At 49.6% G+C, this 16,228-nt stretch overlaps 1 protein-coding gene across 1 annotated transcript; it reads right to left on the reverse strand.

Moving 5' to 3' along the window:
- Positions 1-2,748: 2,748 nt before the first annotated feature.
- Positions 2,749-6,714, reverse strand: Spr (sepiapterin reductase). Its single transcript, XM_021191030.2, has 3 exons — positions 6,246-6,714; positions 5,612-5,902; positions 2,749-3,355 (listed from the first exon to the last, which is right to left on the reverse strand). Exons 1-3 carry the CDS (start codon positions 6,550-6,552, stop codon positions 3,165-3,167), a joined length of 789 nt encoding a protein of 262 aa, XP_021046689.1. The 5' UTR covers positions 6,553-6,714; the 3' UTR covers positions 2,749-3,164.
- Positions 6,715-16,228: the final 9,514 nt, after the last annotated feature.

The raw sequence follows: 16,228 nt of genomic DNA on the forward strand, positions 1-16,228 counted from the left end.
AGTAATCTCAGCACCCAGGAGGCTGAGGCAAAATAACCTCAAGTCCAGTCTCAGAGCGACAGGGGACTCACTTGTACAGTTTTATAACAAGCTTCATCATACTTTTCCAACCAAAAGCATATTCGGCTTTCATTAAATATTTACTGTTGGACATTTTTATTCTTTATAAAGTTTCATTGGATTGAACTGTTTGTGTGTACATGTGGGATCGCACCCATCCAAGAGTCTATGCCTTTGCGCGTGCGCACATGTGCACGTGTGTGTGTGTGTGTGTGTGTGTGTGTGTGTGTGTGTGTGTGTGTGTTTGAGGCAGGGTCTTCCTGTGTAACAGTCCTGGTTGTCCTAGAAGTTGCTCTGTACACCAGGCTGGCCTCAAACTCACAGAAGTGTCTCTGCCTCTACTGGAATCAAAGGTGCGTACCACCATGCCTGGGCTGCAGTTTGTTTTGTTTATTTAAGACATCACCTTACATCACCTTACTCTATAAACCTAGCTGGTCTGAAATTTGCTCTGCAGACAAAGCCTCAAACTCACTGAGATCTGTCTGGCCCCTGCCTTTCAAGTGCTGGAGTTAAAGGCATGCGCCATCACTCCTGGCTCCACGTTATTGTTTGATTCAGGGTCTCACTGAACTTAACGTTCACTGATTGTTCTAGACTGGTTTGGTCAGCAAACCCTGGGGATCTTCCCATCTCTACTTCCCTAGTTTTGATCATTTTCAATGTCAATTTGCCACAATGAAAAAAATCCCTTGAGCGCCTCAATTCAGAAATCCTCTAGACAAGGTTGAGCTCTCTGTGTGCCTCTCTGTGGGCAGAGATGGCTGCAGGTCACCTGGGTGGCCCTGGGGCCTCCTAAGAAGAGTGACTATCACTTTCTGACCTCCTTCAATCCTTTGGGTCCCCTTGAGGATAGAACAAGGAAACTCTTAGGACATGAAGCCTCAGCACTCAGTAGACTTGAGAAAGTCCGCCACCTTGTGGAGACATGCGGTACTTCTCCCTGAACTGCGGCTCTGTCATAGAGAAAGGCAGGGTGATCCTAGTAGGTTTAGGGCTGGTGCTGGATGCTCCGCACCCTTAACTGCCCCCCCCCCGGAAAAATCAAGAGGCCTTGGAGGAACTCATGTGCCTCCAGGACAGAAGGCCACCCTAGATTAACCCACCTACTTGCAGAAGACAATACAACATCAATCCCCTATGCAGCCAGGCCATTCTGGAAGAGAGGTTTGCAGAAAAACAAACAAACAAACAAACAAACCAGAATGAAACAAAACAAAACAGGGATTTCTTTGTCATAATAAAACAGAATCTCAGAGAGAGGTGGGGACCTGCTCAAGACAAACATGGGAATGTCTAGGCTCTGGAACCTTATGTGTTCTCTTACTGGTCTGAGAAGCTATCCAGATGGAACTTTGGTCCCCCTGAAGACGCTGACACAGGAGCAGTACAGTGTGTGAAAGATCTTGCCACAGGGCAGCAAGGGCAGGGCACCTGGTCCCTTAGAGAGAGGGCTGTGTGTGTGATGTCACAAGGCAGTAGTGGAGGTGATAGTGTAGCTCAGTTGGAAGTGCTTACCCATGCGTGAAGGCCTCCATCCCCACCACTGCAGAAACTTAGGCATGGTCACGCTTGCCTATAATCCCAGCCCTTGGCTGGACATAGGAGGATCAGAAACTCAGGGTCATTTTACAGTTTGAGGCCAGCCTTAGCTACAAGAGGCCTTGCCAAAAATGAAAGAGGCAACAGGGTTTTATCAACCCTGGGGCATTCAGTGCCAAACANAAACACTAGCCTACTCTGCACTCATGACGACCCTTTGGGATGGGTGCTATGATTTACTTAAATGTGTTGTNATGAACGGTCTTTTCAGAGGCACAGAGCAACTGGCTGTGGGTTACAGCTTGTAAGCAGCAGCCCAGGGGTCTGAACTCAGCCATTGCCATTCCAGAGATGGTGAGGACTCCCCTGGGAAAGGCTATAGAAGTCACCTAACCCCTTCCACCTTGGGGAATCCTGCAGGACCTGCACAATAGAGGCATAGCCTGAAGGAAGGACAGGCCCCACCTTCTACGTTGCACAGCCCCAGTGCGCCCTCTGCTGGGCACAGGAGGGTCAGTGGGTTCTTTTAACAAGCAGATGCAGAGCGGGGCTGTCATTTTGTTGTTTGTTTTTGATGGCCAGGAACTGTAAGGCCCTTGTCAAAGATGTGCCAAGAGGCTGGCTGCAGACCAGTCCCACTGAGTGTCCAACCCATGACTGTGGACTGCACAAGAACCAGATCCCTCAGCACTTCATTCACGGATCCCTGCTCTCCTTTCCTGAAGGCCCATTGGTCCTGAGTCTGTACCAAGCCAAGAGGGCTTGTCATAGGAGCTGGGACCTTTTCACAGCACTGCCATGTGGGCAGGGTGTGAAGTGGATATCAAAGCATTCACTGGTCAGTGCTGTCTGCTATGTGCTGGGTGCTGAGGATCGATTGTCACTGACTGGTTCTAGGACCCTCAGGGAAATGTCAGCCCAGGTGGGTCAGGGTGGACAGAAGGGCACAGGTCTCCCGGGACATCCATCTTGATGACTTTGGACCTGTGCCGACCACTATGTTGCCCTCGATGAAAAAAGGCAGACAGCTCTCTGCCTTCACTCTGGAAAATAAGAGCAGTAAAGTTCTTGTCTAAAGAACCAGGGTCACTCCTGGGCCGGTTAGAAGAGGTTAGCAGGCATTCATGAAGGACAACCCACACGCTATTGCATCTGCTTCATAACTTTGTATTCGGACCAGATTCAAGGGAGGACCAGTGAATACTACGGGATGAAGGCAGTACAACAAAGAAACGAAGTTCAAGGAGCATCCACCCGGATGTGATGCCTTCAGTCCTTTCTGTGCATCAGAGCCCACCCTCCTCACCCCACAGACTGACCACAGACAAGAGCCTCAACCTCATCTGTCCAGTGTTCTGCTTCTCCTGCTCCTCCCACCTCTAAAGCGCTCTTCCAGGGGACAGAGAACTCCAGTGCACTTCAGCTCGCTCCCAAGCCTCTGCAGAAGCCTTCCGATGACTGGCAGTACCCGCTGCTCCCCACTGGCTGGGACGAAGGGCTTATATGTGTGTTAGGCAGGACATGGTGGGGGGGAGAGGGGGGAACTGTGACAGGGCATGGGCTTAACCGTCATAGAAGTCCACGTGGGCTCCAGATTGGAAGGTGTCCTTTTGCAGCAAGCCCAGAAGTTTCTGGGCTGAAGTCCCACAATCCACCAGCTCCCCGTCCGACTTCAACTTCTGCAGCCTGCTCCTTAACTCTGGGTCCATGGAGGTTTCCCGAGCCAACTGCTGCATGTCGCTGTCCAGAGGACCTGGTGGGTGGAAGGCACAAGATAGGACCAGAGGTTGTAGGTCCCTGCTGTGTGTGGCTGATTCAGGACTGGCCAAGGCTCTGTTACGTTGCCTGTTAAACGTCTTTCTTCTTTTCGGTAATGTTTCCTCTCTGCAGACTTGAACGTGGGGACCCCTCCTCCTCTAGTCCTCCAGTGCTTGGACCTGCTATACCACATCATGACTGAGCTTTGGGTTCAAAGCTAAGCCTCTTAAGCATTGTGCAAAATCAAACCATCATCTGTTGTCTAGGTAATACCGCTTGCTGACTTCCCATTGTACTAACAGATAGGGAGCCCCACAGGTTCTCCACTCCACCTACAGCCAACCAGGGGACAGGTGAGACCTTCAGAATCTTCAAGCTCAACGAGCAGTTAGGTGCCGGTCACAACCTAGGTTTTCTCTTTATTTCAGACCCCCTCCTAGCCTTCTGATAAATTCATCTGGCTGCACTTTTCTGGACCTCCACAGCTTCCCCAAACCCCTGGATGGGCCGCTTAGTTGCTATAGTGCTTGCTGTACAAGCCTGAGGAGCTGAGTTCAAATCCCCAGTGAAAAGCTGAGTGTATGGGATGAGGAGATAGACGGCTCCCTGCTAAGAGCAGCTGCTGTTCTTGCAGAGAACTGGGGTTTGAGTCCCAATACCAACTAGGCAACCTACAACCATTTGTGACTCTAGTTAAACGGGATATGTTGCCCTCATCTGGCCTCTGCAGGTACTGCATGCATGTGATAACCACTGACATTCAGGCAAAACACACACACACACACACAGAGGGAGTGGGGGTGGGAGAGAGAGAGACCTGTCACTTTCTAACAAGCTCTGTTACTTTTACTTGCATTTCTGGAACATGTCTCCTGTTTGCTAATGGAATTGTGAAACTTCCCAAAATGTAATGGTGTTTTAGGGCAGAAAAATCACAAGGACTGGAAGAGCACTTGGCTAACTTTGAATGTCCCCTAGCCTGGTCCTCCGTTGTTCCTCCTGCTCTCTTGTGTTTTGAGACACTCTCTTGTAGCCCGTGCTGGCCACTAACTTGCTGTGTAGCCAGGGCTGACTTTGAACTTCTGCTCACTTCTCAAGTGCTCCTCCTCGCTCAGTTTTATCTCCTTGAGCACCGCTGGGCAGGGGCTCCCTATCTTCCNTCACAGACGTTTCTNTCTTTGTAACCTGTTAGAAGATTCTCCCAGAGACNGAAATGAAAACTGGGCTGGCCCCTGTTGTCTTCAGGCTCTGGGGGAGGCTTCTCAGTTCCTCCATGAAAACTGAGGCAGCCTCCAGAGAGCTAACTTAGCGCTGGGCCCTTCTGGAACNGGGTNCCCTCCTGGCTGTGGTTTACATGTGATCNCTGCTGTCTGAAGGAGCCTAGGCTGANCTCAGAGCAGGTGAGCTGGATACTGGAACAAGAAATATCATGCATGTGTGCATAGGCAGGTGCTACATAGATGAGGAAACGCAGTATAGATGAGAAGTCAGAGGCAAGCTTGGACCCTGGCCCTGCCTCCCTCCAGCATGAGACAGGCCATTTTGCCTGCCAGAATCCTGTCCTGGTCCAAAGAGGTACAGACAATTGCATCCCAGCCCTTGCTTGCTCATTCTATTGCATGTCGCTACCTTCTAAGCAGAAGTCACAAGTTTAGAAGAAAGGCACGGTGGCATCTTAATAGGTAGGAGGGACAAGACAAGGTCTCAGAAGTCCTCNGAGCCTTCAGTGTCCACAAGAACAGGGGCCCTATCTTCTCCATGCTCACCCTTTCTGCATTCCATTCAGTGTGCCAGCACTGCTTAGCCGGAGTTGCTCACCACTCACCACTCTTTGCTTGTCTTTGAACATTCTATGTGTCCATCTTCCATATAGCTTTATTGGGTGCTGGGCACGCATGGAGGGATAGTATGTGTCCCTTGAGGGACAAAAGCAGACAGCTAAACATACAAAGGCATTTTGTTTGTTTGTTTGTTTGTTTAGTTTTAGTCTTAGTTCATTCTTATGTGTCTGGATGTTTATCCCCCCTGCTAATCAGACAACTCCTGAAGCCGAGTACCTCTGCCCTAACTGCTCCAACTTCTTGGAGTCTGTATTTTTCTTGCAAAGTGAGGAGTCATTACCAGAGGTAGCAGGGCCCCGATAGTCTTTGGATTCTTTACTGAGAATATAGATCAGGCTCCCCGGCTTGCCCAGTCCCCAGAAAGGTGCCAGCTAAGTCTAGGGACAGCACCATCAGGAGCACCCACCTACCTGGGGCATAGCTCAGCACCCGCACACTGGGTTCCTCAACAGCCAGGACCTGGTAGAGCATGTCTCGGGCAGCCTTCCCTGCACAGTACAGACCCCAGCCCTTGAAGGGCTGCAGGGCACACAGAGATGAGATGTTAACCACAGTCCTGCTCAGGCCAGGACTATCCTGGAAGGCATTCAAGGTGCCGGAGGTCAAGCAGAGCATGGAGGTCAGGTTCAGAGCCCAGTAGTTGTTCACCTCAGCTAGGTCATGAACGTTCAGGAAGCCTTTGGAAACATCCCCAAGAGTGCCTGAAAAACAAACAAACAACAAAAAAAAAACAGGACCAAAGAAATGACACAACTGGGGCGCTCTTCTCTCCCTCAGCCTTCCACAGTTCCTCCCCAAAGGTGTTTGCTATCCCTCTGCCCCAGCTCTGCAGACACCCCTAATGCAAGCTAAGAATACATCTGAATGCTCAGAGAGATTTGTTCAAAAAGTCTTGATTCACACACCCGCCAGGGGTACTGTCGCCCCGTAGTGACACTGATACACCCTCTCTCCTGGATTTAGGACTTTTGGAGACTTGCCCTTCACCTACCCAAAAGGCTATGAGGTAAGAGCTCGCAGCCCGGGTCTGGTCGGGAGTCTCACCTGCGTTGTTGATGAGCAGCAGGCGCTGCAGCCCCTCGGGCCTCGGGAGCTCGCGTACCGCGCTCAGCAACCGCTGCACGCCGGCCTCGGTGCCCAGATCGGCGGCTGCCAGCACCACTCTCAGGTCAGGCTGCTGAGCGCCCAGCTCCTCCTTCAGTTGCAGCAACATCGACTTACTGCGTGCGCTTAGGAGCATCACCGAACCGGGCGACAGCAACCGGGCTAGCTGCGGGGCCAGGGCGCGACCAAAGCCCCGGGAGGCCCCGGTCAGCACGCACACAGCGCAGCCCAGCCCGCCTCCCTCCATGCCTGGAACTCAGACTCACGCGCAGCTACTTAACCGGCACGGGGCGGAGCCTATCCTTGGCTTTGGACAGCGGAAGTTCAGGCCAGCATCCACTGGTGTTTGGGTGAAAAAAGTGACCAATAGCCAGGGAGCCACAGCTCGGCAGGAAATCCCAGTCCCCTTCCCAGCTCTTCCGGGTTCTCCTTGAGCGCCACTCCCACAAGCTCAGCCCCTTTCTGGGAGGCGTGTTCTCAATTTCCACCCTGTTCCAGGATCAGCTCCAGGGTTGGTTTGTCTTTATTCACACAGGACATACCAGTTAGAGACCTGTGACAGCCTTGGATGAAGTCCTCGTCTGTGTAGAGCTTGTGGTCCCTTTGCACTCCGATGAACAGAAGCCTTCTCTGGAAGAGCACAGCAGCTTCCCCAGGAGATGCTAGGCAGACAGAACCAGAGAATGAAGAGCGCACAGGGGAAGAGAAAGGCTGAGAATCACAACAGTCTCCCGAACGAGACTCATCCGCAGTGAAAACACTTGGTTCCTTGGGACCTGTGTACAGCAACCTTATCCTTTAACCTGTGTCATGCACTCCAGAAACAACTTTATGATCTCAAGCGGGAAAGAAAAAAAATCCCAGCTCTCTGGAGATGTCTGAGGAGGCTAGGAGAGAAAGACACAGAGATTGCTTTGATCCGTTTTTAGTATGAGGTGAGCTAGAGTCCATCGGAATTATAGACAGGCAGGCTAATGGCTAGCTCCTCTTTGTCTCAGAAAGTTCAAGTGGTAAGGACTAGTCACTTAGCCTGGTCAGACAGGGAAACCAGCAATGAGTAGGAGCCATTCTCAAGTCCCAATTCTTTTTATTGGTTGAGGCTTTTGTCCTAGGCCAATGAGATAGGGGACCTAGAGCGATGCAAATCCTATAGGAGAAGAGAACCGGAATGTCTCTCTAAAGGTTTTAAAAAACACTGTCTTGTGCCACATCAACACCTTAGTCGTTAATGCCTTTTCTCTATGCCAAAGTTCCCTTTCAGCAGAATTGTATATTTAAAACTACTTAGTTACCACTAATCTATTGGGTTTGTTATCTTATTTCCAAAGTAGTTGAAGGATCTTCAACAGACATAGTGAGCTCAAGGCCAGCATGCAGTCCTTGCTGAATTTGAACCCCAGAACCGACATTAAAAACACTAGGTGTGACTAGGCATTGGTAGTGCTCCTAGCACACAGGAGGCAGAGGCAGGAGGATTTCTGTGAGTTTGAGGTCAGCCTGGTTTACCAAAGTCAGTCCCAGGACAGCCAGCCAGGGCTACACAAAGAAACCCTTTCTGAGCCAGGTGGCTGCAGTGAAACTTTTAATCCCAGCAGTCTGCATGCGCAGCAGGTGACTCTGAGCTTGGGGCTAGCCTGGTCTACAAAGTGAGTGCCAGGCCAGGCAGGGCTACTCAGTGAGAAACACTGTCTCAAAAACAAAACAAAACAAAAACAAAAAAAACAAAAAACAAAACAAAAAAAATAAAAACAAAAAACAAAAACAGAACTTTTTGAAAGATGAACAGGCACAAAGAACTATACACATTGTCCTCTGGCCTCCACCCTCAACTCATCCAGTGACAAATGAATAGGCACACACAGACATACAGACAAAGCTAGGAAAAGAAGAATTTCTTAAACCAAAGTAAGCATACAGGGTCCTATTTACATCTCCCCTTTTAAAAAGTTATTTATTTATTTATTTAATGTATGTGAGTACACTGTCCCTTTCTTCAGACACACCAGAAGAGGGCATTGGACCCCATTACAGATGGTTGTGAGCCACCATGTGGTTGCTGGCAATTGAACTGAGGTCCTCTGGAAGAGCCGTCAGTGCTCTTAACTGCTGAACCATCTCTTCAGGCTTTATATCTCTTTTCGAAAAGTATCTTTTTCACATCTTTTTGTTTGTTTGTTTGTTTGTCTTTGTTTGTTATGTATATGGGTTTTGGCCTCTATGTATGTCTGTGCACTACATGTGTGCAATGCAAAGTGGAGGCCAGAAGAGGGCCTCTGCTTCCCCAGGGACTACAGACACACAGCTAGCTATGTGGCTATCGGGAATTAAACTCAGTCCTCCTGAAGAGCAGCCTGCTGTTCTTAACTGCTCCCATATCTCTGCAGCCGCAGTTACGTGTTTTGAACAATGTAACAAAATGGTAGGGCCTGGTGATGATGCTTGTAATTCCAGTCATTTAACCTGAGGCAGGAGGATCAAAACAAAACAATATAACAAAAGCCCATTTAACAATGTGATTTTACTTTCAATATGTAAGAAATATGCAATGATTAAAGGATGGGGGGTGTTAATGTTAGAAATTGATAAACCTGGCCTTCCTTTCGCCCCAGTGCAGGGCCATCTGCCTTGGCTTCTGAGAGGTGCCTAGTCCCATGCTGCATGGAAGTGAGACATCCAGGTAACCCACAGGGCTGACAGAGCTGGGATCTCATTGCCAGGACACCCATTGGAATCTACTCAGTAGTAATGAGCTTCCCCAAACCATCCAGCATCCACAGAAGAAGTCCCAGGAGCCCTCGGCATTGTCACCCTCCCGCCTGGGTCTTCTAAGGCTTACCCACCAGATGCTCCTGCAGAAAGGTCAGGCCTTGCAAAGGGCTGCCTGGGGCTGAAGTCAACTGTGGACTTCTTCATCACTATATTTAGCATGTATGCATGTGTACTCACACATGATATATTTAACTTGTGTCCTTGTCCATGTGTGTCCTGTGGACATGTACATGTGTGCTCAACTTTATATGTGCATCGTACACATCTACACATATACTTTAATCTCAAATGTCAATTTACAAGTGCTGAACACCTGGACTTTTGGACACAGGCTTTTGCAAGGCCATTGAGGTTGAAATGCACCCGTCTAGCTGGATGGTGGTGGCACATGCCTTTAATCAGGAGGAAGAAGAGGGGATCTCAGTGACATCTGGGCCAGCCTGTTCTACAGAGTGAGTTATAGGATAGTCAGAGCTCAAAATAGAAACACTGTCTCAAAAAAAAAAAAAAACCATGAAAAAGGGAAGTGTATCTGTCTCCATCTCCAAGTGCTGAGTCTTCTCTGCACTCTGGAAATAAACTCAGATCTCCGCTGTATGGGAAGCAGGCACCGTAAGCACAGAAAACGTCATCATCCCAGCCTTCTTGTGCTTCTAAATCTCACCCAGGCTGCAGATGTCACACTTGACTTGCAGCCCGGCCAACTCTCATTAAGGATCTGAGGACCAGGAACAGCAGGGCGTCTATGCAACTTCTTCCATGGACATCCCCAGGCAACCCAGGAATGAAAGGTATTTTGTTCCTTTATTATAGTGTGCATGAGAAAAAGGAAGGGAAATACCACAATATTATGTTAGATAGATGTTCGAGCGTGCGTCACACACACACACACACACACACACACACACACACACACACACCACCCATTGTTGGTATGAGTTGAAGCAGGGACCCCAGCAAACCGGGTGCACTGACACAGTACTGCTATAGAACTGCCACAAGAGGGCAGTAGAACATCAGTTTCTGACTGATGCATGGCCAGCATCCTTCCAGCCTTCTTATTGTCAAAGGTTGGTGTCTCCATGTTCTCCAAACCTTTCTCCCCATTTCCTTCCAAGGGACTATCAGGGAGCACTGGATGTATACGTCCTTATTACTTCCCACAGAGACAACAGGGAGCACTGGCTGCACAGATTCCCCAATGCCTCCCACAGGGCCAGTAGAGCTCCTTAATGCTGTGCACAGGGGAGGAACTCAGTGCTCAGACCCATTCCAGATGTGAGTCGCAGGAAATAATTACTGCACATATGGATGCCCGGTTTTCTTCTCTCCAACAGTTAGGACTTCAGATTCACAGGGAATGTATGGTCATTGTGAACCGCCGTGTCACTTTTCTCAGATTTGGGCATAAGATTTGGGGCAGGGGAGGGGAGAGTTGTTTTTAAAGAGAGTGTCATGCATTCTAGACTGGCATTCTAGATGATTTTGACTGACTGTTCCTCTTGTCTCCACCCCACAGTCCTAGGACTCTGGTCATGAACCACCTGATTTGATTTGATGCTAGCCAAGAACCCAGGGACTCCTTCACGCTAGGTACACTGAGCTATAGCACAGGACCTGTTGCTGTTGTCTTTAAAGTCTCACACTGCCACCAAAGCTAGACTACCACTCCCTATATAGTCTAGACAGGCCTTGACTCCAGCCTAAGGGTCCAGAGTCCTGAGAGTACAGGCATACATCTTCACCATAGCTCTGATTTCTAGTCTTAGGAAAAATCCACAAACTCCCTAGAACTGGCTAAATGTGAGGTGGATGAGATTGCCCAAGGGGTGAGGGGACTGAACCTACAAACAGTGGGCATGACACACCGTCTCTTCCTATTTTGCCAGCTGCATGCTTGGGCCAGGCTTCTGGTGGCTTGTGTCGTCTCTTCTGTCCTTGGGCCAGGCTTCTGGTGGCTTTGTCGTCTCTTCTGTCCGTGGTGCTTTATGAAGAAGTTAGATGAGGTTAGCTCAAGGACTGTAGTCAGAACACACCTGCAAAGCCACACAGGGGACAGTCCTGAAAACTTCTGCATGATGACCTGAGTTTCCTTGGGATGGCATGGGACTGGGACAGCCTCCTTTCCCTCCCTCCACCAGCTCACAGCTCAGCAGCTTCAGCAGGGGGAAGTCCTGGTACAGCTCATGCCTGTAGTACTGGGACATAATCTCAGTAGCAAAAACAAGTCATCTAGAAGGGAAGGAAGGAAGGGAGAAAGAAAACACAGGGTCAGTGGTGTAGACCTGTGGAGACTGTGGAGGCAGGAGGATCAAGAATTCAAAGACATCCTCAGCTACGGAGTGAGTCCCAGGCTAGCCTGACCACAGGTGTGACATCTCAGTTGGAACAGCCCTTGCCCAGCAGGAAGGAAGCCCTGGGTTTCTTCCCCAGAACCAAGTAAGCCAGGCTTGGTAGGTAGATCGTGTAACCTCTACATTTAGTAGGGGAGACAGAGAATTCAAAACTCCAGGTCATCCACAGCTACACAGAATTTTTGAAAAGGCCATTAAGGCTCTCTCCCCTACCTCAGTCGGTGTCAGGCAGGAGGACCAACAATCCTTGTCTGTCTGGACTGCGCACAGAAAACTGTAGTCAAAGCAAGAGGAGAGGGAGGGAAACAAAGAATCCCTCAGTAGAAAGACCTGACAGTTATATCACCATGGAAATGAACTTCATGTTCACTGGCAAAGATAAGAAAGGACATGAGTGAAAAAGAAAAGAAAAGAAAAAAGACAAAAAAAAAAAAAGAAAGAGCATGAGTATAAAGTGTAGACCGTCTACTGAGGAGGAAAGGGAAACAACACAAATGGAAATCTCTAGATACTACTATAAGAACTGAATTATGCATGATACACACATGACCATACTGTGTGTATCTATTTGTCCTCACACGTGTTAGACAGGAATAATCATCAATGCTTCTCCACCATAATTTTTGAGACAGTGTATGCAAGGGATCTCAGGCCAGCAAGCTTCCACTTCTGCCTCTCTGGACCTCCAGTCCAAGGAGGACACAGATGCTGCCTGGCCTGGTTTCACTGGGTCCTTTTGTTGCACCGTGACACTTTACCCAACACCCATTTCTGCAGCCCCAGAGACCAGATCTGATTGTTGGAAATATTTAGACTGTGCATGTCCTCTTTCAGACAGAATTCCACTGAGCCTGGAACTTACTCTTGCCTACAATGGCCTTGAACTTTTAGTAATGAACAGGGCTGAGTGGCTCAAAACTGAAATTTCTGCATTTGGGAATTATAGACAGGAAGATGAGGGTCCTGCTCTAGGTCATCGTTGGCTATGAGATTACCAGCTGGGTTCCTGGCATAGGAACCCTCACAAATACACCAATGCTAATAGCCTTACAGTGCACCTAAGGAGAAACTGAGGCAGCAGGGTCCACAGGAAGTCAAAGCCAGCCNGGGCCACNCCCTGATTTCCATTCCTTCTGAATTATAGGTGAGACNGTGTGACCACTAAAGCCAGCATAGCAATTCTATTCCTGCTAACCAAAGTAGAAAGAACCAAGTGTCAGATCATACAATGGAAGCGTGCCTAAGACATCAGACTACATCTATCGGCAGAAAAAGATTTCCATCCTTTCTTGTAGGTGGAATGTGTTCCCTTAGCATGCTTCTGTGACTCTGTTACTATGAACAGCCACACATTTGAGGATTTTTGTTGTTGTTAGTGTTGTTTGTTGCTCTTTAATTTCCATCAATTGTGATCTTGAATTTTATGTTTGTGTTTTGTGTTTGCCACCTAAGGCCACCTTCAGTNTTACATGGATCCCTAGGAGCCCCATTTAAGAAAGAGCACGTGAGACCTGCCTGGCTGGAATTTGTTCACGTACAAGAAGAGACAGACACACACACAGAGCGAGCCCCACCAGGAGCTCCATGTCCCAGTGCCGGATGGCAGGAATCATCAGGATGTGAGGCCAGCTCTCCAACCCAGGCTGGCCAGAGCCTCCGTGAAGTCCTCCTTGGTTTTGTCTGCTTAGCCAGCCTGGCCCAGTGGCTGCACCAGCACACAACCCNTGAGAGGAAGTTTCCTAGAGTCGTGCACTGTGCCTTGGGGAACATGGGGTCCTGTTCCTGCCACTTCCTGCCAGAGTGGAATAAAACACCCATCTCTGTTCGTGTTAGGGAGGAAAAAAAATATTGTCCTAAGAGAACTCAATGTTGCTCTGAGGACAGTGCAGCTAAGAGATACAGTGTTCTCACAGAGGCAGAGTACCATAGGACAGTATGTTGAACTCAGCAGAATCCCAGCAGGGTTACTACTATGCCAGGAACCATGTTGTCCTGTGTTCAAAATAGATGAGACATTTGGTTGGCAAGACCTTCCATGTCTGTCACAGGGGCTTCTGTGTGCCTCATGCTGTGACAGATGTTGATATAGTTTAGGGAGAAAGAGCACAGGAGATGACATCATACCGATGTGACCGTGGGAGGGACAGGGAAATCTTCGCAGAAGCTCTCTCAAAGGATGTGCAAGGTTGCTCACCTGGGCAAGAGCATGCAACCTGCAAATACTCAGAGAAACTCAAGTAATCTCTGGATTTGTCCAGCTGAGTGCAGACTCCAGGGAGAGGCCTGACTCTGGCATGAGGCAGAGCCACAGAAAGTCGCTGCCCCATCATGAGGATCTCTAGTTCTAACATGATCATGATAACTGTCACTCCCTCATGGTGTGGCACGTGGTGATGGGTATGGAATTGTGTTGCCCCTGAAGTCACTCCACAGCTGTGGTTTTCACAAGTGTGGTTTTGAGCTTGGTCTGAGGACTCAAGCAATGTAAGCTGTGATGGCTTTTGTGGGGTTGGGGTTGGGGTCTTGTAAAAGGTTAGCAAGAGGCTGCTGTGTAATGGAGTCCCACATGGGGACTTGAGGCCTCATTCTCAGCCTGGGAACCCGTTCTGGGGCAGGTGGGACAAGCTGACTAGGGAGACTTCTCTGGGGAGAGAAGGCTACCTCCTGAACAAGACCACGTTCCCTGCAAGAAACAGGGGGCAAAGGACAGTCTCGCCCCATAGAACATGATGGGATGTGTGTGGCTGTCCTCTGCGCCCTGTTTCCCAGGCTGAGGGAGAAGGCAGGGGTCTCCTGTTCCACATACAGCTTTGGGGCCCTTTTGCATCTAAGCCCTGGGATTTTACCTGACAGATCTGTGCTGGGGTGGACAGCTCTTCTTGTGCAGGAGGGGCCTGTGACCACACTGGTTCCTGGACATCTGGCCTGCATCCCCTGAGCCAGGCCGACCCCCAACCCGTGGCTCACAAGCTATGGAGCTGGGGCTGGTCCTCTTCAGGGATTCAAAGCAGAAAGATCCAGGAAGGAGGCTCTTAGTGACTTTGAAACACACAGGACTTACTTGGCTGGCCCTGCAGCGCCATAGCACCCCACTGGTTCTCCGAGGACTCTCTGCTTCCCTTGGCCATGCCTCCACCTCCTCTCCCTGCTCTGATCAGCATCTCTGCAGTCCTCTTCTGGCTCTATGTTGGGGCCTCCCAGCTCTCGGTTGCCACTGGACCACCTGCGGTGGTGGTCTTCAGATCTGCCAAGCTTACAGTATGTTTATAGTAATCACTGTCCTTCAAAGCCCAGCCCCCTGCAGTCGCTAAGATCCACAGGTAGTAACCTTCAGATCTGCCAGAGCTGCTCTACTGTTGCTGTCCTACAAAGTGTCTCCATCGCCTGCTGAGAAGACCATTTGATGTCCCAGAAGACAACATCCTTTGGACCCACCTATGGACAGTCACCTGTGCCTTCAAAGACTGGGGCTGGGGACTGGGGTATTTCCCACACTATATAAACTGAGTTCCTTCATTAAACCTTGGGCCTTGATCAGAATAATTTGTCCTGGCTCCGTTTCTCTTGCCCATCTATTCCCTTTCAGCCCTGCCTTTCAGGATGAACCCAGACTGAAGTGAGTTTTACTGCAGGCAGAAACTCACAGCTCCACAAGCTTGAGGTGGCCCTTCAGGGGATTCTATGGAATTGGTTTCTCTGAAGTGACACACTGTTAAGTTCCTCAGTGTGCCAGAAGTGGGCACACTCATCATTTGTCACAAAGAACAAGGGGATGTGTGGATGAAATGAATGAGGACCTGGTCCCGTGGGTGACTCCACGATCCCCTTTCCTTGGGCTCAGGTTCTTACAGGAGGCTTGACTTCTCTTCGGTGGTGGCAGGCAGCAGCACAGGTTTCTGAGGCAGTTCATGATTGTCTTCTTCATCCTCTTCCAGTGGCAATGCTGGTTACCAGGGGAAGCTGGACCTGAGGCTGGCCATTAGTAGTGGTCTCTTCCTGAATGGTGGCTTCTTCCCGTTTAATGTCCTTTTCCTTAGTGGTGGTCTTTTTTTCCATGATGGTCTCTTTCTGCAAGATATCCCCAGAGGAGGAACCTGTGAGGGTTATACTCTTAGCTCCCTGCAGGGATCTCCAGAGCTCCTCTTGGGGATTGCAGCAGGACATATTCCTGTCTGTGTCAACTGTAGACTCATTCATGTGTGGTCTAGGAGAAGGGGTATATAGAACTCAAGATGGCTGGACACATGCAGTCAAGCTATCATATAACACAATCTTGGCCTGTGAGAAACTCTCATTAATATCCAACCTGCTGCCCATGAGGGAGTCAGCCACAGGACAGTCCAGGTGGGAGAGCTGGGGAGGCTGGGTCCATGTTGGCTGGCAGCCCACAGCATGCTTTCTGCCACCCAGCCTGGAATTCTACTTATCCTCCTCTTGAAGCTTAGATGAAGGTGAGGATGAGGTGAAGGTGGAGAGAAGAGGCTCAGAAGCTCTCCTTAGGAAGCAGGGAAGGAATGAAGATCTTCCAGGCCTGGCTGCATGCATTTCATGGCTTTCCCTTGATGGTGGGAGCAGTCGCCCCTGGGTGACTCATGTTGTAGAATCAGGTAGGTTGCCCTCTCCTCATTGAATGTTTGCTCTCTCAGAAGGTCAGTGATTTCTCAGGCTTATACTCCATGACTCTCGTGCCTGGGTAACTCTCTGTTGAAGTCAATTGTAAGCATGCCTCATTGTCCCTGACCAAGGGGCATGCCACAGTTTGGAGGATGCTGGGCCTTCTGCTGGGATCGATGATCGAAG

The sequence above is a fragment of the Mus pahari genome, chromosome 2 (assembly GCF_900095145.1).
Source record: "Mus pahari chromosome 2, PAHARI_EIJ_v1.1, whole genome shotgun sequence".
Classification (NCBI taxonomy): Eukaryota; Metazoa; Chordata; class Mammalia; order Rodentia; family Muridae; genus Mus; species Mus pahari.